Source organism: Gadus morhua, chromosome 13 (genome assembly GCF_902167405.1).
Source record: "Gadus morhua chromosome 13, gadMor3.0, whole genome shotgun sequence".
NCBI classification, from domain to species: Eukaryota; Metazoa; Chordata; class Actinopteri; order Gadiformes; family Gadidae; genus Gadus; species Gadus morhua.
Window position 1 is genome coordinate 8,330,834 of NC_044060.1, and position 22,205 is coordinate 8,353,038.

Genomic DNA, 22,205 nt, shown 5'->3' on the forward strand with positions numbered 1-22,205 from the left:
TTTATAAGGAACAAAAACCAAACACAAAGCCGTTAAAAAGAGTGTTTGGATGCTAGGGCACGCTTGCCTGTGTCCGATTCACACTGGAGGATGCTAATTACAGCCCTGAAGCAGTGGACATTTCTGCGTTTCCTCCACATTTCTATTTTCAGTTGCAGAGAGGCAGCTTGCTCTCCCGTCGGGGGCTGGTGATGCGTTGTGTTGTTGACCCAGCAATGCAAGACGCAAGATCGTTAAATAGGCCACGCCCATCTACGGATCAAAACAACGGTACTGTCTGACAGTGGTGGAGTTGAGTTGGAAGGTGTATGGATCTGATATACTGTACATTTTATTATTGGACTTTTCTAGTGAGGGTAACCGACACAAGCGTCCAGCTGCTAGTTTACTATGGATCGATGACCTCTTCAGTATTCTATGAATGGGCCTTTTTCACAGTAGGTAACACACAGTTTGAGATCATAAGCATTATTAGCCTTGTAGCTTCAATCCGGCTCAATTATACATTGTATATATATAATTTTTAGATTATATATAAAATCCTCTGCATCGTACTATACTGTGTTTTATTGTCAATGCGATGACATTTTGACAAAAGGTTCAAACAAAAGCAATTTAAAAATAACTTCTAACTGACTTAGAGGAAAGGTTAGGGTGATATTGGTACTTGAATGCAGCGAACCTCCTATATGTGGAGTCAAAACACTTCCAGGAAGTTCCAGAGTAAATACTGGAACTTTATAACTCCACCCTTCTGACTGGGCCCACGGTCACAGAGCCATAACCTCCATGATTCACTTTTCTTAACCATTACATTGACTTCCCCATTATTTTGTTGTTGCCGTTTATGTGAGCACTTCACCAAAAAAATTCTTTGTCAGATCTATTAGTAAGACTCTGCGGCAACACAAAGTTGACACAATGATGGATGTCATTAAAGAGACACTCGTTTAAAAAACGTGGGAATGTGTAGAGTTCAAAATACTGGTTGTTAATAAAACGACAGAAATGCTAATGCAACGTAAACCTCTTTTTTTTTCTCCACTTTTACACCCGAGCCGAGATTCCCCTCGCTCGCTCTGTCTGCGGAAAAGCTCACGCAGACGTTAAACAGAGTCAGATAGAAATCAATTACAAAGAAACATGATAATGAAGTCAGGAAGGAAATAGACAGGAAAAAACATAACCATCAAACAATATTCTCACTTTGGATGTGTGGTTGTACAATATGTGAAATGAATATTCCCTCTTTCTGTTAATTATGGCTCAATGCCAACAATCTTACGTGGTCGGATATATTCAGCAAACTTTCAAAAAAAGATGTGTCATTGCTGTGCTGTTAACCATCTGGGTTTTGACTTCTTCGTTCTGTAATCCCTTTGAGTCTCTTGGCAAACCATTTCACTGAGCTATTGTGTTAAAACATGTGGGCCTGTGCTTGACATGTTGGCATATAATGTGTTAACCAGTGTAGAGCAGGGAATTTCCTTTATAGTTTCAAATTGGATGGACAATGTCGGAAAGAAACTGCTTGAAAAGTTATTTGGCATTCAAACACTGATCATAATAGGGCCTGTATGAATACAAATTATGTTTGCCAAGAAAAGTTGGCCTTTGAGAACAATGTAATTAATTGTTTGTGTTATTGTGATTAGCCAAAATCTAGTAAGATGTCCTTGGTGATCACAAGGCTAATAGAATAACTCCACATAATGTAGACTTCACTTTTCCATAAGAAATGATTTAGATTGAATTAAAGCTAGGGTAGGCAATTTGAAGGAACCAGCAAGCTTTAAATCTATTTTTTAAATATCCAACCGAGAAGTCACATCCCCTCCTTCAGGCCAAAGTAAAGCTACTGGCTGGCTTAAAGGGACTCTCACCTTTGTTGCATTTGAGAATTACAGCACATTCAAATCATCCCGCCTTCCTCCAATGCCCCACCCCCTAAGCGTTATTTTTTAGTACAAAACTAAGCGTGATTTTTTAGAGTACTGTAACGACCTCACCGGTGACATAATGATGTCGAGTCATTAGTAGTTGAAGGTAGTTTTAATGAACCAAAACCAGGTCACTGAAACCCGTAACATTGTAACCAACGGCAGAAAACCGACACAAAACAAACCCCGGTTACCCCGGCAACCCCCAACACGGTCTCACTCGCGTGCAGGCCCCCACCCTCCTGTTCTTCCAAGGCCCTCCCCCAGCTGACCTAATGATTCGCCCCCACGCTGATTGACAAGAAGAACAGTACAATACATGCACATAGAACAACTGGCATAACGGACAACGAAATATAATGTAACACATAACAGTATTTAACTGTCCCAGGGTCGCTACATTACCAAAGTTCTAGACTCCCATGGGTTATGTTTAGACTCCCATGGGTTATGTTTAGACTCCCAGGGGTCATAATATCTACCAGGGGCTCACTGTAATTTTATGATTAGCGGGACAACGTCGCGTCTGAGCCCGAAATGGGTCCCGTAATCGGACTGACTGTGGCGGTTGGTTGTCAACGGTCTGGAGGTCTTCCTGGAGCTCCAGAGTAGCGGGACAACGTCGCGTCTGAGCCCGAAATGGGTCCCGTAATCGGACTGAGTGTGGCGGTTGGTTGCCAACGGTCTGGAGGTCTTCCTGGAGCTCCAGAGTAGCGGGACAACGTGGCGTCTGAGTCCGAAATGGGTCCCGTAATCGGACTGAGTGTGGCGGTTGGTTGCCAACGGTCTGGAGCTCCAGAGTAGCGGGACAACTTCGCGTCTGAGTCCGAAACGGGTCCCCTAATCGGACTGAGTGGTGCAGTTGGTTGCCAACGGTCTGGAGGTCCTGAGAATCATCCAGGGGAGCGGGACCACTTGGCTTCTGAGGCCGAATCGGGTCCCCTTGTCGGACTGAATGGTGCAGTTGGTGGCCAACAGTCTGGAGGTCTTCCTGAGGCTCCAGAGGAGGGTAACTCTGTGAGTCTGAGTCCGAGATGAGTCCCCTAATCGGACTGAATGGTGAAGTTTCAGTACGCCGTGGACCACTTTGGTCTGCCATCGTCAGTCGCTACTCGCTACTGTCTGCCGTGGAATCAAAACAAACCCTCTAGTTGAGGACGTGCCTTGATGACGCGGGCCCGAATGCGCCACAAGAAGCAGACGGAAAACCGTATATATCCATGCAGCAAACAGACAGGTCTGTCGGCCAATAAGGTCATTCGGTCCGAAGAATTTTATTGGTTGAAGTTTTCACTAAATATTATGAGAGTAAAATAATTGTTTGTTTTTACTCCTGGTGGGTCTGTCTTGCATATTAGAGTGTTATTACCTTATTAATACCAATTTAACCTTATCCAAAAAAAGTGTAAAAATGCAACAAAGGTAAGAGTCCCTTTAAAGGCCAGTCTGTGCCACTCCAATATGGCAGCGGGATCAGATGGTCACTGCGGCGTCGATGTTAACATGTCTATTTTGTGGAAGACTCTGGTTGTGCGCAATGAGGTCCACGAGGAAGGTACTGGTGGAAGCACAGTAAGGCTATCCAATCATAACAATTGGGCCAAATTAATTGATAGGCAGGTTTTTACAGGCCAGTGAGCAGCAGACACCAGATTTTTTTTCTCCCATTTTCTGTCAGAGCATTGGATACATTGATTGCTCTCAGGATGTAAAGAGAATTTCAGCAAATACGACCAAAAATGATTAAAAAATAAATTGCCTACCCTTGTGTTATATTAAACGCTGAGTTTTGATGCAACTGATAACTGCATTTAAAGTGAAATTGAGCAAAACGCCCAACACACATAAAACAAAAGATGTTACCTTTAGCATATACTGTACTAATTTATGAAATACCATTATAACATTGTTTGAGCCACCCATGGAGATACTTAGAAAAAGAAAAGGGTCTACCCGCCTACACAGTGACAGCCTTGCCGTTTATATAAGGTGATGTGTTCGTGATTTAAGCAAACAATGACGGGAAACTACCGTAAACGGAAACCGAAAAGAGGGAGAAGCAGACAAGGTCACGCATGTCCTCAGTGATAATCTTTTGTTTTATGAAATATGTTACCTAAATGCAGAGTTTAATCAATTATTTAGATGAAATGAGCAACCTTCAAGATTGTTTCACTTTTATTTGAGAGTCAGCCAGCTAAACTGGCCATGGACAGGCCATTCCATTAGGCTAAGTTGATAAAAAAAAATAAGTTGCCCCACTTAAATGCATTTCTTTTTCTACACATTTTTGCAAAGTATACAAAAAACATGCAATGAGACAACTTCAAAACACATGAAATGACCTGAATATTTCCCACACACACGCACACACGCACACATGCGCGTGTTTAAAGGCACCACAAAAGCCATTTTCTCCAATCTTGTGGCAATAAAGAGTTTTATAAGGCAACAGCAAACAAGTAATAGAAGAATATGAAAGGAAAAAAAAATGCGAAACCGCTAGGTCAGCGAGCGATGAGGAAGAACAGACGTGAGGCTGACACGACGGCGCTGATCATGTCAGAGAGGAATCCCACCGGGGAGTAAATAAGGACTCACTGGAATAGGCCCAATAGGCATCTCCGGCCGCTCTCCTCTCCCTCCTGACGTCCCCGTGCTCGTAACCTCCTAGTCCACCATGGTAAGGCTGGCCGTCCAGTGCCACTGTGGGAGGTAAACACAGGATGAGGAGACGCGTTGAAAACACGTTACAGCACATATTCCTATAGCTGCTAGGACCGAGAGGAGATGTACACAAGATGGGCTATGGTTACACTCTCCCATTTCAAACGTGAGCGTTATGAACCGATTTCCCAGATCGCAACACTGACCCCTCGACCCCAGACTTGGTGCCGGGCCTTGGGTTTGGAACTAGCGTGTTCCCGCTGCTGAATATTAAATCACTTGGATGTGGAGCTGGAAGCCCACCGTCCATGCCATCGGTAGATCCGGCGTGCAATGTGGAGGAGGATTGCAGCAGAGCCCTCTACACAGCGCATTAGGTTCATGAGCTCAATTATGGTTTATTTTGATCCCCATTTTGTTTCCCTGGTAGTGGACCATACGCTCCATACGCACGCACTGCACTCTGGGGCTTCGTCGTGGGATCAGTGAATGGGCTGTTGTTTTTTTAAATGCATTAAGGCTCAGGTGTGCCTTGTGCAGGCGCCATCAGAGGATATAATTCCTCCGGTATGAAGTGCAAACTACTCACAGAGACGGTACGTGATGGTATGGTACACACATTAATAAAGTGCTGTTGTGGGCTGAAAGAAAAATGGAACGAGTATAAACATCAATTATTGCAGAACCATCCCTTTCCCTGGCCCGAGGTAACGCATGTGCACGGCGTCGAAAGAGTCTGAAGCGTGTGTAATTATATTTGAGTAATGAGCTACAGCCATCACTACTAGAGGGGGGAATTACTCAAGGATGAACTCCGCAAAAGGAGGCTTTGCTGACCTTCAGCCCGCGAATCCCCGATACTTCCAGAGCCTCGGCGTAACCACAGCAGCTACAGTACGAGGGGTCGGGTGTTATGATGTGGTGGTGGTGGTATACCAACCCCCCCGGCTTACCCCCGGTGTTTTCCACCCAAGCTGACATTGTTTGACATAATGACCTAATGGGAACTAATGATCATTGTTATCAGTGGTCTGGACGGAACAGAATGAAGCCCCTTTACAGCCCCTGTGATACTTCCATCTCGCTCATAGTTGCCATCAATCAACGCCCTTTACGGCAGCAGCTGCTGCTGCCGCTGCGAATGCCCGTTTCTTTCCGAGGTTGTGCACGGAAATGACGACGTGACTTGTATCCTGTATTTACCCATCGGTATGGGACACGTTGATAACCCTTCTGCTTAAAATCGTATGTTAAGTATTAAAAGCCTTTTTCTACACTGTATTTCTACAATGTATTTATACACTATTTGATTATTTTATAGATTTTTTTTTATTTTTTATTATTATTTTATTTTAAATTATCTATAGAAGTGTATATCTGATACTAATATTTTCAGAGACTAAAACACAATATGGATTAGAATATGAATATAGATTACCCATCCATATATAACTATGGGAAGCAAAGCTGTGTTGAAGACGTACACATAAGCTACAGTCAGTCTATTTCCTGAGAGAAGCGACCAATCAAACTGTCTCCCCAGGCGTCTAGCTGAAAAGTGGATAACCTTTAAGCCAGAATTCTATTAAGGATATCAGCAATTTATTAAATATCAGTAAGAAGTCATTGACAATCACCACACAAAAATGCATCTGACATCATGCATCCATTGATTAGACTTCATAATAAGATTACAACAATCTATTTTTGGAGCATCACGTCAACAAATTCAACGATTTTTGGAGCATTAGAGTCGACAAAACGACTTCCAATAATATCGGCTTTGTGCAAGAAAAAGATAGCAACCTCCTAAAAATTCAATGCCTTTGCTTTCACCTTTCCTTCTCAAGCATATGCCAAGAAACGGCTCCATGAAACGGGTCGACCCATTGTCGACTGGGTGTTTGGACCGAACACAATGCACCGTTGTATAGCTCCTCTCCAAATGCTCACAACACACTTGGGATTCAAAGCCTTGCAATAGCCAATCGACTACAGCTGGTTTACTGTTTCATGAAGGAGGCAACGACTTTGGCAAATTAGCATCATGTCACCACATTTACACATTTGTCTTCCTGCTTTGGCGATTAACCGACTTGTTCCTGAACATATCCGTTTGTGTGTGACGTCCTAAATCAATCCGTCAATAAATGAAGCCAGGAAGGGTCTGCAAACATCCCCTGTTGAAATGCCTGCGGGTTGTTTTTGTCCTGAGATTGTGTTGTCTTTTTTATTGCATGCTCTACCCTGAAACAAGAGGGGTGGTGATGCATGTCCGTTGACGGGGAAAGTGTCAACGAAGATGTATTTTCTATTTTTCAAACATTTGGGAAGAAAGGTGCATGTCGAGCAAAAATGTAAGATTGCGGAAAAATGATTCCCCTATCTTTGCAAAAGAGAACTCTGGTTTAAATATTAGATGTTGCTGTGTTCAATGTTTTGTTCGGATATTTAGAAAAAAAAAATCAAAAGAAAAAACGTTAAAAAGGAAGTAACATTAACATTGAACTGCACACTCTGTACACTTAACAAAATGGATTGCCTCGTTTCCATCAAAATGCTCTATCCAATCCAAGTCTCACTGCCTCACCTTCAAGTCTGCCATTGACGTAAAGGCCAGTTTGCAAATCTATCCCATTTTATGATAGATATGCAAGATATGTCAAAGGCCATGAGTATGTGAAATTGTATCTAATGCGACCCATTTAGGCCCGAGCAGTGTTTCCTCGCGTCTATTGAAGGGCTCAAATAGAGTGATGCACACATTAACCATGATGCCATAATCCACGCCCGGGCTCCATGGGCCCTGTTCTCCTGAGGGCCGGCGGGGCAGGTTCATTCATGGAGTCCAATGGGAATAAGCTACAGCCCTCGGTTTGCTTTTCATGAAGCGATTGCAAATGAACACGCACAGGCGAGCACACAGACTCCTACTATGTTTTAAATCGGGCAAATGCAAATAGGCGCACAAACACACACACACACAGACAGACACACACGTTACCAATAGTTGCATCATTATGGGCTGATTAATTAGCCATGGCGGGGAGTCTTGGGGAGCCTATAAGAAGCGGGGCACAATGCATCGGGCCTCGTTTACCAGCAGCTTCCTCCCCCACATAAAAAGAGACGTCAGAAGAAGGCACGGGACGCGTGCCACTTAGGTTCCTCGATTTATCAAGCAAATGATACATGACGAAAAACATTATCACGGTTATTTGTGCATCCCATCAAAGCAAAGCTACCCCCTTGGCCCTATATCTGTGCGTTTCAATATCAAAGTTATTTTTTGCTCTCGCTGTGCCTCTACGGTCCTTCTGGCCAGGTTAAATAGTGTGAATGCTTCCAAATGACACCGCAACCCGGTGTTGTGCTCTCTCTACAAATGGCGGCCAAAGACAGGTCACATCAAAGGGATCCCTTGACGTGAAGTCAGTGAGGCACACTGGTCATGTTGGGTATGACACAAGCTCCCCTCCCTCCCCCTCACATCCGTCAGTGGATCGATGGCACCAGAAAAACAAAGAACTACTTCTTCGACCCCAGTTTCCTTTCCCCACTATATTAATTAACCCTCTCAAAAAAGGAAATGCAAATAGGCTAGCGGGGAAACATTTTTCTGCTGGTGCTGGAGGCTATTTGTGTGTGACAGGGTGTGTATGTGCGTCTGTGTGTGCATGCGCATATGCGTGTGCGCAGGCAGGTTGCGGAACAGCAGGGCTGCTACACCTTTGATCAGAGAGCAGAGGAGACAGCACCATGTCAACAGTTTACACTCATCCGTGTCAGCCATCCCCTGTGGGCATGGGATTAAAGCCACAGCCTCTCTGGTGGGGTAGCGCAGACAGCAGGGAGAGAGAGAGAGAGAGAGAGAGAGAGAGAGAGAGAGAGAGAGAGAGAGAGAGAGAGAGAGAGAGAGAGAGAGAGAGAGAGAGAGAGAGAGAGAGAGAGAGAGAGAGAGAGAGAGAGAGAGGAGAGAGAGAGAGAGAGAGAGAGAGAGAGACCCAAGTTGATGGAGGAGAGTCTCACCCGACAACAAGAGAATAATAAATAAAAAATTTAAGAATTATTCCATCAAATTTGAATAGATATATATATATTGAATAGATGTAAATGCATGGGAATACCAAGTTGGTTGGTTAATCAGTCACAGTTCAAATGAGCGCGAAAATGCATGAATGCAGGCAGGTTCAAAATATGGAGCTGCGCGAGTCATCGGTGTGAAAAGTTAGCAGCATAGTACAGTACAATAAGGCGGTAAATATATTCACTGGCATCATAAACACCTTGTGCGCCGCAATTAGAGATACTAAATAATTTTTCCGGTTGCGGTGCCCTTCGGGAAAGGGGCTGAATCATCAACAGCTCCATTAGAGCCTACTATTTAGAGTTCCATAACATCATTCTCCTAAACAACAAGCAATGTCACCCCGGAGAGCAATCCATGACAACCGCATGAGCTTTAAGGTTACCTGAGCCGATTGGCGGGGATGCCTGAGTTAAATAACACCTCTGGCTAAAGTTGTAGTGGCAGCATACGGGGAGATAATGGAAAGAGATTGGGGTGGTCCTTCTATGTCACTACTGTGATTTAAATGGATGGGACACAATTCCTGGATGGTGCTAGCCATATGGTGTCCATTACAACCTTCCTGGATTTTCTATTACTTACATGATCTCGTTTAACTGTAAGATATATTTCCCCGACATGTCATTTCCCCGGATGGCAAAATTAGGCTCCTTTAAAAAAATGGCCTTCGTTAAAGGCTTAAAATAATTTGACAAAGAGATGAGCAAAACAATTATTGGTAATCACCAGGCCAATCAATCTTCCCTTGCAAGGTAGCGAGCTAGCATATTTTTTGTTTTATTTCCCTCAGTGCGAGCCTCTATGCCATGGAGACTGCCCTTCTCTAAGACTTCATCTTAAACTGTCTTGAAGGAATACAAAAAAATAAACACCAGTAAAAACCTGAACTGAACCCTTCAAAATTGATCGCGTTTCCATTAAATTCCGAAGCAATTTGAATACTGTGAATGACTACACAGTCCCATTGATCTGTACAACACTAAAGAACTCGTTCCATTGTGGAAGCTGAAAGTCAGAGGACAGCCAACAATGGATACAGCGAAAAGAGGGACAGCAACAGCAGCCTCTGATTGGAATGAACTTTTAGCTACATATGAACAAAAGAATGAACAAGAATATGATTGGACAATATTTACACGCCAAGTTACCAATATGGTCAGCTGTACCTGACCATATTCTACACTGCCAGACAAACAAGATGAATGCTATAAACAAATTGAATTTGAATGCATTCCGAAGTGGGCCACAACTTAAGTTCAACTGAAGAAATAAACCCTTTGGCATGTGGAGGTGTGTGCAAATGTGCGTGCGCGTGTGTGTGTCTTCCCAGGAAAGAGGTGGTTGGGGTGAAATGTGCAGGGCTCTGCGAGTCAGACATCAAGCTAGGGAACAGAAAAACTGCCAAGATCAGCCAAAGATGAGGTAGGAAGTAGTGAAGCCTGAGGGATAAAACATGAACCTGCGAATAAATAAATAAATAAATCAGACTCAAATCCCCAACGGAGATGTTTAGGCATACACAGCTAAAAGCAAATAAGCAGTTTCAGCAGCGAGGACTTTAGCGGCTTTGGGGCGGAGAGATTCAGCCACATTACAGTAAAATTAGGTTCTGTCAAGTGCTGAAACAATTTACGCTCTCATAAATCATTAACAGAAATCCTTCATGCAAATGTTTCTCGATAAGAGCTGCGCCTAAGCCTTAACTCCTCCAAGACAATACCAAACATGGGACGTAACATGACAGCTTTTTTTCCCCATAGTCTCTCACGTTTTCAATTTAGGAATAGTGTGAGCCTAGCCCACTTGTGGTGTTGTATAGTTAGATTTACCATTCTACATGCAGCCCGTCTGCAAATTAACTTTGTAAATGCAGAGACATCACGCAGATTTTAGACGAGCTGCCTGCAATTATCTCTACCTCACGTTTTGGGGGACTATTTTGGTCCCTTGTGTACACAAGTAACCAAAATAGCCTTAAGAGCAAATCAGTATATATGTTGATGAAAAAAGTGGTTGGAGTATCTATCTAATATGTGGCGTTTTTAATTCGGCAGGTGTATTCATTTTATTATCGCAGGATGTCCGTTCCCTGCTCAACCAATCAGGTATTAGATGACGCGTTGCTCCAGAGACAGACATGTTGCTAGTCTCTGGTAGGACGGCGCTTCCGCAACATTGTACGGGCCTCTGCGTAGCGACGCTGATCTGTGTGGCCTGATGGCGTCAACATAGGACAATGTCTTGATGTGTACACATTTGATGCGGAAACAATATGTTACCAAATGTTTTCCTCTCTTAAGTATTTAGGGTTTATCAAAACATTTGAAATAACTGCAATTTTAAAATGTAAATGCAAGCATTTAAAAGATTCATTAAAATGAATGTGTGTGCTGCTGAGTTCATCACTCCTACCAGACAAACCAGTAAACGTTCAGAAAACTAACTTTTGCAATGTGGTTAGGATTAGAATTGCAACTAGTGATCTTTTAATAAATTGATGCTACCGTTTATTAATTAGTTAGCACACATGAAGAATAAGATGCTGTTTATTTACAACCCAAACATATCGCTAAACAAACGATATGTTATATTAGTATTTTCATTCAGTTAGAAAATGTCTAGATTATACAATGTAGTCTTTTGTGCAGTGATGCTTATGGGTTGCCTTAAATATTGATTTAATCAATAAAATATGAAAAAAGTCTATGGCAAATAATGGTGATATAATAATCTCACCAAACCAAAGGATGTTTGTGTGTTCTCCCTTGTCTGGAGATTGTGTTGTTTTGAGAGAGAGTCAGAGACAGAGACAGAGACAGAGACAGAGAGAGAGAGAACTCAAATGGGAAAATTGTACTGTTTTCGATTCCCAAATACATTCGGTTGCCTCTGGGTAAAAAAATTAATAAATTACATTATACCTCTTCATAACATTATGGTATTTCTTATGAACTGGGCGGATTAGCATGGTGTATTTTAAACTCTGTTCAAGGCATGGAACGGAGACTACTCCATTCCTCAATAAAGCTCATCCACGCAAAAAATATATGGATATTCTATGATAATACATTTTGCCTATTCCGACTGTCAATTCCACAACTGCTACAGAATGTGAGAGCATTAACATATGTCCAATCCAGTTGGATCGCTGAAGAAAAAAAGAGGAGTGCGGTGTATCTGCCTACCAATGATGAAAAGCAATCCTGCAGCTCATTGGCCAAATGACTCCAAGCCAACCATAAATACTACCACTAAACTGGGACTGCGAAACCACTTCTTCAACCCTGCTAGAGGCCATACAAGCAGTCTGCCGGCCTCTCTTCCTCTTTAGCTACTCTTTGATGTCAGCGCCTAATCAATACTTCAAGGCATAACTTGGCAATACTAAATAAAACCGTGAAGAGAAACGAAGCCCTACTTTTGTGGCATATTCTATTCGTTACAGAATACAATTGTCAACCATATAGTCTGTATATTTCAGTTTCTGTACACTAATTATCTGAAAGGAAACTACATTTAATGAGTCCATCCATATACAATTGTTTTGTGATAGTCAGAAAATTAAAAACTCGATTAACAAACAAGTTGTATTGATCCGGGCATACGTTTACAGTGAATTACTCCGTCTCTAAATTACCATTTAGATAGAAACGGCCCTGCAAAAGTGTATTCTGAAATGTACTTAATAGCTTATTTTAAATAATCTGTTTAATTTCCTGTTTTATGGCCTATGATTTAATAACGTGCTTGTTATTTCAATATGAAATATAATACCGTCATAGTAAACTGATGCCCTATTTAGCATTTAAATTGACCTTGGTTTGTCATTCAATTTAACATAAATCATCCTATGTGTACAATGAAATGAATACAGCTCTTATCAGTGGCACACTTGAAAAGTACTCCTCTTTCATGTTATGGACCTTCTATAAATACAACATGCTATGTGTTCCTTTACCAGCATTCTAGTCTACGTGACTTGCTAGTCTTCCGGCTATTTAAATAGAGTGTTGTAGCACTAATGACAAAAACAATCTTGCTGACATGCTTAGCAATCAAATGTTCTGGGTCGATTCCAAAGATATACATTAATAATGGCACTATACAAAAGCAACCTCCAAATGCATAATTTCACGTTTAGGCTTTATAAATGTGGATCATATAGTTGGAAGATACAAAATTACCAAAATTGGCCAATTTTGGCCGATTGCATTAAAAATGTCCTCCGAACAAGCAGCAAGTAGACACATTTTCCATATGCGTTGCTTATAACTAGGCTATAGTATTGAATACACTCATAGAAAACCATAATAGTACTGTTAAAGCCAAATTTGGCATACAAAGCGATTATCGTTGATAAAATATTAGCGTTAAAGACAGTTCCACCGGGTTTGGTGAGCAATAACATACACGATAAGGGACATCGGCTCAATCAAGCTGTGGGCTGATGTTCTGTTCATAATGTCCTTGATCATCGCGGCATTTCGAATAGAATATAATCTTTATTGGCATTGGGTTAAATACAGTGTATTTACGAAATTAAGATGCAAATCTTGTTCAGTGCTTTTTTTTTTAAGTATTAAGTATTTCAGAAATGTGCTGCATGAACAAGAGGATCTGGAGGTGGTGCTTTTATTTTATTTTTTCCCCCACTGCATATGTTCTCGAGCTGAATGCAAAGTACATAAAAGAACAAAGAAAACGGCCTACGGAACACATGTCACTTCCTCCCTGTGGAAAAATAATGGCTAAGAATATACACTGTATCTGTACATTCCACTCGACATGAAAGGATGCGCGCCGGACTTCAATGGAAGCGGTATCCGTATGGGATCTCAGACACCCAGCAAACTGGGTTTTTGTCTCGGCCGGTCATAAGGAATGCAAAACATACGTTTTCTCAGGGAGACACTCGTGTCTCCTCCATTAAACAGAGAAATAGCAAAAACACCCACCGACACCTGCATAGTAATGCACTTTAATTGGGCTTACCTTTGTACCTAAGGTCAATGTCTTCCCCCTTTGGCCACTTATAGCCCATGATTCTGACCCTCTTATTCAAAGAGAAGCCGGTCACAGCGCCTTGACTTTAAGAAGCATTTCTTCATCGCCCTTAAAAACTAAAATCAACACTGCACTTCATTGCAGAGTGGTCGGAATTGTATACTGTACTAAGAGCACTGCGCAGGGCTCTGAATTGATCCGAGTCCTGTAATTTATCGGTTACACTAATGTCGACAGGACAATCTTGTTAGTACCTAGAGCTATGCCATATGTCCCTTTAAAAATCAATAGTGCAATATGAGATTAGCCTCTCTATCGCAACGTTGTGGATGGAGTTCCCCCCATGTTGCCTCTTACCCCCCAATGTTGGAGGCTGCATTTGTGAAGAGTCCATTTCTGAACGCATTATTGGAATGTCCTCGCCGGGTGAAATGAAGCACGGACACTCCTCCACCTGCTTCGTCATGCACTGCTTCCATTAATGTCTCCTGGATGCTGCAGGTAAACGGACCCTGTTATCCCATAATATCACCTGCAATTGTTAATATCACTCAACTCTATTTCTACTTATTAAATACTTTCCCCTTCAACAGAAATATATACTTTACAGTACATACCGTGTCCCCTGCCCCAATTTCATAGGAACTACACATCGGAATAGATCTACGATTCAATAGAGACTGTGGCACAGACGTAAACATTTTAAAATACAGATAAACGGATGGGGAGAGAAGATGGCTGCCAGCCTCCACTAGTGTCTCTGGGGTGTTGTTTACCGGGGGCCAGATGCGTCCTGAAATCCCTGGGTGATCACCGGTTACCTGGAGAGAGGTCTGCACGGCTGGGATAAACACACGCGTGCCAGGAGAGGTTGAGTAGCCTAGCATTGACAATAACACCCACCGCCCCCGCGTAATCAACCAGCGCTAATCCGACCACGTTTGACAGTGACGGTTTATTACAGAGTCGTGCGTACGTTTTTTTTTTCTTTTTTCGCCCCAACGAGTTTGCATCAAATTCAGTTGTTGACTCCTCGTTTTTGCAAAACACTTGCACTGTTTATTAAACATGAAAGCTGTCTGTGTTGAGGCGTAACAAAAGAAAACTGACTCCGTTCTGAAATATGAAAATGTCAAAAGCAAAAGGCCGTGGTATTCAAATCTCTAGATAATTGGGGTAGGACTACCAGGAGGCCTTGAATGTTTGTGTTGAGGTAAAGAAACATTTGCATTACCCGAAGGAGAGCGTGTCATTAGGATCGATAGGGCCGGGCTATAAAACCCTTGCTCCTCTTCCAAAACTATCCAACTCAGCACATCTGCTGCATTAGAGACTTCCCAGAAATTAACTAGGACGCAAATTCACAATTGCAGCCATTGTCATTCGTTACAATGAGACAGATTGCGGCATTCACTTGGTCACACAGTGACAAATTAAAATGCAGACAGTGTGTTCCAATGATGCTTATAGACCTATTCTTCCCCCTTTAAAGGAGAGAGGGTTGCCTTTGTAAAACATGAGGATACAGCAAAATATGTAAAAAATATCTTTCATAGTGTTGTAAAGGTCGGAGTATAAAGGTGTTTACATTCTCTTGGTTATTATTTAACAAAGGGATAGAGAAAGAGGGTTTAAGTGAATCAGCATCAAACTAACTGCCGAGGTAACAGCGTGTGGCCGATTCAGTCCTCACAAAGGATTATCAAGAAGGGCCGAATTGCAGGTTTACAGAACACTAGGCACTTGATATTGTCTTAACATTCCATGATGCCGGGCCAAAAGGAAACACAAATCTCAGCTCAATGTCGCTTGAAACTGAGTCGACACTGCCTGTGGGATTCATTTTGCCCAATTGATCAATACTTTTTAAGAGCTAATGGAAATTAGGTATTGAATGGCTCCAGTACAAGAAAATGCATTCACATTGTCAAAACGAAAAACCCGGAAGGGCAACCAAATACAAGCAGGCTGCTTGAGATGTCAGTAGTCCGGAGACTCTTCTATTGTAAAGAGCAAAGACACTAAAGAAGTGCACGCTTCTTTAGTGTGGCTGGACACTGACAAAAAGGACACTCCAAGGAAAGTTGCCTTGGAGAAAAGTTTTTTTTACAAGCATAAGCCGTGACAGCTAATCATTTGAGATAATTGCAGCATGCAGACTGTTAAAGTCCAGTCTATTCTACTGTAATATCATAGTTTCATAATGCCTGTGAAAAGATTTGGCTACAACTGAAACAGGCATAAGGCCTACGGCCGGTCTATCTATGATTTTTAAATCAATAAGTATTGCACAGCTATAAATATATTGTTTGCACGCATCACACAACAGGCCAACTTTCTTTTTTGAAATCACATAAAAACCTCCACAAAAAGGTCGACAAAGTATTTTGGGAAGATATTTAAAAATAGTGGCCTTTATCAAGTTTGCCAGTGAAAGCCTACCGGTAATTTGTTTTTGATATGCTTGAAGTCTCAACAGGTCAACGCAAAGGGCTTCTTCCCTATCCAGGGACTAAATTAAATTGTAGTCTTAATCCAGAATAGTTCTTCATCACTGTCAACGTGCGTGTCTGCCACCCCAACTGACTTTGTAGGAATTTGAATTATTCAGAGCACATGATGTCACACTTGCCCTTCGTAGTTCAAGTTAGGCGATGGAGAAAAAAGAAACAGACAATAGGTGGCAACATCTTTTTAACCAAAAATACAAAAACATCCTCATTAAAGTGACTTGCATAACCACACAGAAGGTCAAAAACTAGTCATCATCTGCCATCTTGAGATATTGACTATTGGACTCCTCAGATCGTCTAATTTGCCAGCATTTAACACATTTTCTATTCAACGCCGCCCTGATCGTTCTGTAATTTCTTTAAATAATACCTCCATGTTCTCCTTGAGGCTAGCTGCCGGAGCAGTTTGACTGGGCTGGAAGGGCCACGAGAGTACAAACTACTATTGACACGAACTAAGGGCACTGAGGAAGTCGGTGTCACTACAGGACATCAGGGTCCAAAGAAAGAAGCCAACCATGCATGAAGAAGTTTGCCATGGAGTTAAATGGATAATCGAGAGCTAAAACACCACAAGGAGAAACTCAAAATGAAGGTTATTTAGTCTAGATATGGGGTTGAGAGAAAAATACCAATTGCTACACATGAATAACCTCCCTCTTGTAAATAGCCTTCATTTTACAAGGCAGCGTAACTTAAAGTAACAAAGACCTACGGCATGAAGGGAAACAACTGAAAGAGAGGTCGTGAGGACGTTAGAGGTTGAAAAATAAAACTGATTTTATTAATCCAGGTCTCAAGCCTCCACTGAAATTGAAATTCTTCCCTCTGTTAAAGTTAAACCTGCCTCTTTGAAAATGCATCCTGTAAATATGTGTGGTAACTAAATTAAGTCCATATATCTAGGATTATTTCAAATCACCTCCATGAAAGCAGATGCTAATTAAATCTGGTTTGTAGGGCCATTTTAGTTCAGAAATGGGGATAATCCCTGTCCAGGAAGTCCAAAAGGAATCCCGAACAAAAGAGAATTGTGTTATTGGAAGACCCAGCCCTTCCTCAACAGAATGGTCTATTTAAATCAGCTCACATTTTGTTGCTTGAACTTCCTTCCCAACCCTAACCCATGACATGGATTGAAGGATTATTAACATACACCAGGTGATGATTCAAGAGACTTTACAACTCCACTAACTCTCATCCGCAATCTAAATTAATCAATTCATTGTTGAAGCATCTCACACAAAATTTGAAAAGAGGGAATATATTGGAAAACATTTGCTACATAATTTCCTGAATGGTTAAAGAAAACATGATTATATATCTCTGTCGCATTTCAAAACAACTATAACATTTCATAAAAAAAAAATACACATAAAGTGTTTGCATTGTGCAACAATCTCCCCGTTTTGTTCAAGGACTCAGCCAAGCAAATAAACATTTTAGTCAGTTATTATCGCTACCAGTTAATACAAATGTTTGCGTGGCAATTTCTTAAAGCCGATAATCTCTCCAAAATGTGACAATGGGCGAATCGGGACGACCCTTGCACCGCGCAAGCCTGTGTTTGCATGTGTTTATGCAGATCCAGTGGCTGACTGGTCATGTGAGGGGTATAACGTCCGCGCCGGTACGACACGATATAGACATAAATCAACATACTAATGGCTCAATGTTGACACAAAAGGAAATGGATGCAACTCATCCTTTTCATTGTATTCTGCTGGGTGATTAGATCTGATGTTTATTATTCCAATTTATTACCGTGGGGTCTGAACCAAACCCTGCAGGCGCCACCCATTGTGATTGCTATAGCAACTTGAGGCAGGGAGAAGGAAAAAACTACCCTCATGCCTACAGGCTATAGTCTCGCTTTTAAATTGTTTATCATATCTCAGAATGAACAATTGCGCTGGGTGTAAACCCCCTCCCCCCTCCCCTCAAAAAGTACAAAAAACAATGCGTGCTAAATAGATAGTTTGGTCGGTTCGTCATAACAAATGCAAAAGAGTGAGAGGGTGGGGGGGGGGGGGGGGGGGGGGGAAACCGAGCCTGAGGGGTTTTGTTGTGCTTTGCCCTACGGTGCTGCGGTGCTGTCTGAATGACAGTTCAGACAGAGGCAAGTAAAGCAAACGCCAATATCTACCGCACAGACGCCAGAGAGGGCATCTGAGGGGAAAAGCACAAGGTGATGGAAGGACGGTGGACATCTATTGACACGGTCAAGTCCTTGAGTTAAGCTGTGCGACCCCAACTCCCCTTCCCTCGCGCCCGTCAGCAATGTGCATAATTGATTGCTCATTATTCACTATTTTTCCAGGGGGGGGGGGTTGAAGAACAGAGCCTTCTGAAGCATGTGTCCCCCTGCATTGACTCTCTAAAACAGGACTCCATCTCTCCTACATGTGGGGATATTCTGGGCTACATCTACTGGGCTGTGGTGGTTTGAAGAAGCGGTGAGTCACTGTGAATGATTAAAATGCTAGCGAGACTCTGGATCACAGCATCTCTGGCTCAGAGGCTTTAGCGGATTCAATTGAGGAACACACACACACACACACACACACACACACACACACACACACACACACACACACACACACACACACACACACACACACACACACACACACACACACACACACACACACACACACACACACACACACACACACAATGGTACTGATTAGGTTAAACACACATACCGCTTAATCACAATATCAAATGCCACTGGTTAGCAAAAAAAAACGATAAAACACTGCGTCCCCCCCGGATTTAATGCTCAAATCAGCCCACACCACATGACTCTGCCCTCATCTTCCCAGCTACAGCAACGACTCTGATGATATGAGGAGGTAAGTGACAGGTGCATGGAGGATTCATGAAATTAAAAAAGAAATACAAAGACACATCTTATTTGATTTAACAAAAATAAACTAATATTGTGTGACACGCTGCTGTTGAGATGAGAGGCTGATTTTGAAAGGAAATTAGATATTACCTTGGAATAGCAATCATGCGTTGTTGGATGAAAAATAGAAGAATAATAGGCCTATCGCAAAAAAGTACAATGAGCTAGAACAAGTAGTTTGAGTAGCTGGTATATTGAATATCTACAGCAGAGTGACGTGTTGTCTTTGTATGTTTGCTGCTAGGGAGTTCTGCACAGTTGATAGTGTTCTGCAAGGTTTCTATGATGTTCTAGGTTGTTTCTAGGATGTGATGGGTGGTTGCTAGGGTGTGATGGGTACTTGCCATGGTGTACTTTCCGGTTGTAGGATATTCTATGCCAGGGTGTTCTGTAGGGTTGCTGGAGAGTTTTGGGTGGTTGTTAGGGGGTCGTAGGTGGTTGCTAGGTTGATCTGGATGGGGTTCTCTTTGCTGTTCTAGGTGGTTTCTAATGTGTTCTATGTGGTTGCTAGGGTGTACTAGATGGTTGCTAGGGTATTCTGGGTGATTGCTAGGGTGATCTGGATGGTTACTGGCTGGTTCTATGTGGTTCTAGATGGGGTTCTCTAGGGTGATCTAGATGGTCTCTATGTTGTTCTAGGTGGTCTCTAGTGTGTTCTAAATGGTCTCTACTGTGTTCTAGATGGTCTCTACTGTGTTCTAGATGGTCTCTACTGTGTTCTAGATGGTCTCTAGTGTGTTCTATTTGTTTTTTAAGGTGTTCTATGTAGTTGCTATGGTGTACTAGGTGGGTGCTAGGGTCTTTTTGGTGGTGGCTGTTCTAGGGTTGCTATGGTTATGTAGGTGATTTATATGATTTTATAGGTAGTTGCTAGGGTCTTCTTGGTTAAAAGTCTAATAGTTAAAAATGTATGAATAGCAAATTTTGGTTGTTTATATTGTAAGGTAGTACATTTGTTATTTTTGTGGTAGAAAGTATTACGTAGGAGTTGATTATGGAAGAATATTCATCTAGTGAGAGAATTGTGTTCATATTTAAATAGCTGTTTTATTATTCAATGCGTGTGTATGTGGAAGACAGTTTAAGATATCTCTTTCAAAAGGTATAAAAATTGGATTCAAAACCTGGGATGAGCAGTCACTGACAGGACCACAACATAATAGTCTACATATTGTGGAGTAGTGACGGTTGGTGGATTTAAATAGTTTTAACACTAACAATTCAACAAAAAGCTGATACAAAATTACACACCTAATTACCCGTCCAAAGTGCGGGCATGATACAACTTATTGTTTCGTCGGATCTCAAATCACATTTCGAACATGGCCCCCCCATGTTCCAAGGACAACAAGCAATGTGAAATGATATGCAGGACAAAATGTATTCCGGACGGTTTACGAATCCAATAAAAAGGACGTGGAGTGATGGGGATTTGGTATATTAGGGGGGGGGGGGTTATCGAGACCACTTCTCTTACTTGCCATCCCTAACCTGATCCAACAGCGCTTTCGTCCTATGACGGCCGACCGTAGTGTGTAACCTCGCCGCATGACATCCAGAAAACACCGAGAACTCCTTGGATATAAAAACGAACTGAAACGTGAATTACTCTACCGAAAGCTCTAGATTCCTCCAGAACATAAATGAAAAAAGCCCAGGTAAAATATCGGTGGCTATAGGAAAACTGACAACGCCGTATAGCTTATGGGATGCTTGTAATCAGAGACTGTTAGGCAAGTAACTCGAAATCTGTGTTAACATGAAGACGATGGTCGGGGCCATTGCGTTATCGTGTAACGTGTCGGCTGTCGGTGTAATGTTCAATGCGATCGTCTCGGAGACAATAGTGGACCCTGTGTGAGATGAAGCCCCGTGGCCTTAACCCAATGATATTACTAGTGAAGTAGTGGGCTACTTTAAATAACGTTACAGACTACGGCTCTGGCCATGCCCTCGGTCAAAACGCATAACATCCATAGGAGCATTACTATAAGTTGAGTATTTCAGATGCATTACGATCAAAGTTGCAGATACTTACCAGGGTGACATTCCGTGTGTTTGGACAGGGTTAAAAACGTGAAGGATAAGATCCACCAGTAACTTGGTTCCCGAATTCTCCGCATGTTAGATTACTCATCGAAGCAACAAGAAGGCAACGGGTGACAAAGTTTTCGAGGTTTATAAAAAGCATACACTTGAACGCAATAGATAAAAAAAAAAGCAGAAGAATAACTTCACGAATAAACGGCTGGATGCAACAACAACACCGAAGTAGCCTTGCGCTGCTTGCGAGACTCGCCGCTAAAACGCTAAATTATTCGCCCCGATGCCGAGCCGATGCATCTGCTTCTTCGAGAAATATACAAAGGCTGCGAACGTGCAAAAACAGTTCAGTATCACTTTGGGACGACCATGCATGCGTGAGGCTTTTGGACCGCGACATTCCCCAAGTCGGTATAAAGAGTCAACCCGGGCGATCAATGTGTGTGCAAGTCAGGAGGAGAGAGAGAAAAAAAGTGCTCCGATTATAATTAGTACACGTGACCGTTATTTCTTGATTATCCAAGGCGTTATCGTAGCGAAAAGAAGGGAATTAGCGCACGAAGGCTAATTTAAAAAAAAGGTTCCATCCTCCTCCAGGAAGTAGCCTAGCGGTCAGGCGTGCGAGGATTCCTGGTCCCTGCTCTTCACGCGACTGACTGGAGCACACTGCTGAGAGCCAGCCCGCATGGGGCGGGAGCAGAGCAGGGAGGGGATCCGAGTCTTGATTTGCTGAAAGCGAGGGGGATCTGTGTGGCGAATGGCTGATAGATGAAGACGAAGGATCAATTATTTCTATGTTAAAAACCACAAACAAATCTATTGAGGATGGATTAATGTAGGCCTACATCGAAAAAAGCAAGTCCTACAACCATTAAAAGGTGTATTTTGTATGTGTATCCAATGTAGTTAAAACATTGGCTCCATTACATGTATTGTTTACACTGACAATAATATATTCCTGTTTTTCTTTCTTACTTTCTTTTTTAAATTTGTTTTCGACCGTGTATTCTGTTTTCGACTGGTTTAAATTACTTTTC

At 42.2% G+C, this 22,205-nt stretch overlaps 1 protein-coding gene across 1 annotated transcript in view; it reads right to left on the reverse strand.

Annotated features, from left to right (window-relative positions):
• Positions 1-21,824, reverse strand: part of LOC115557332 (receptor-type tyrosine-protein phosphatase gamma) — a 99,129-nt gene extending 77,305 nt beyond the window's left edge. The window contains exons 1-2 of the mRNA XM_030375076.1: positions 21,164-21,824; positions 4,542-4,646 (exon numbers count right to left, since the gene is read on the reverse strand). Coding sequence (XP_030230936.1) covers positions 4,542-4,646; positions 21,164-21,248 — 190 coding nt within the window. The 5' untranslated portion in view covers positions 21,249-21,824. The remainder of the gene's footprint in view (positions 1-4,541; positions 4,647-21,163) is intronic.
• Positions 21,825-22,205: the final 381 nt, after the last annotated feature.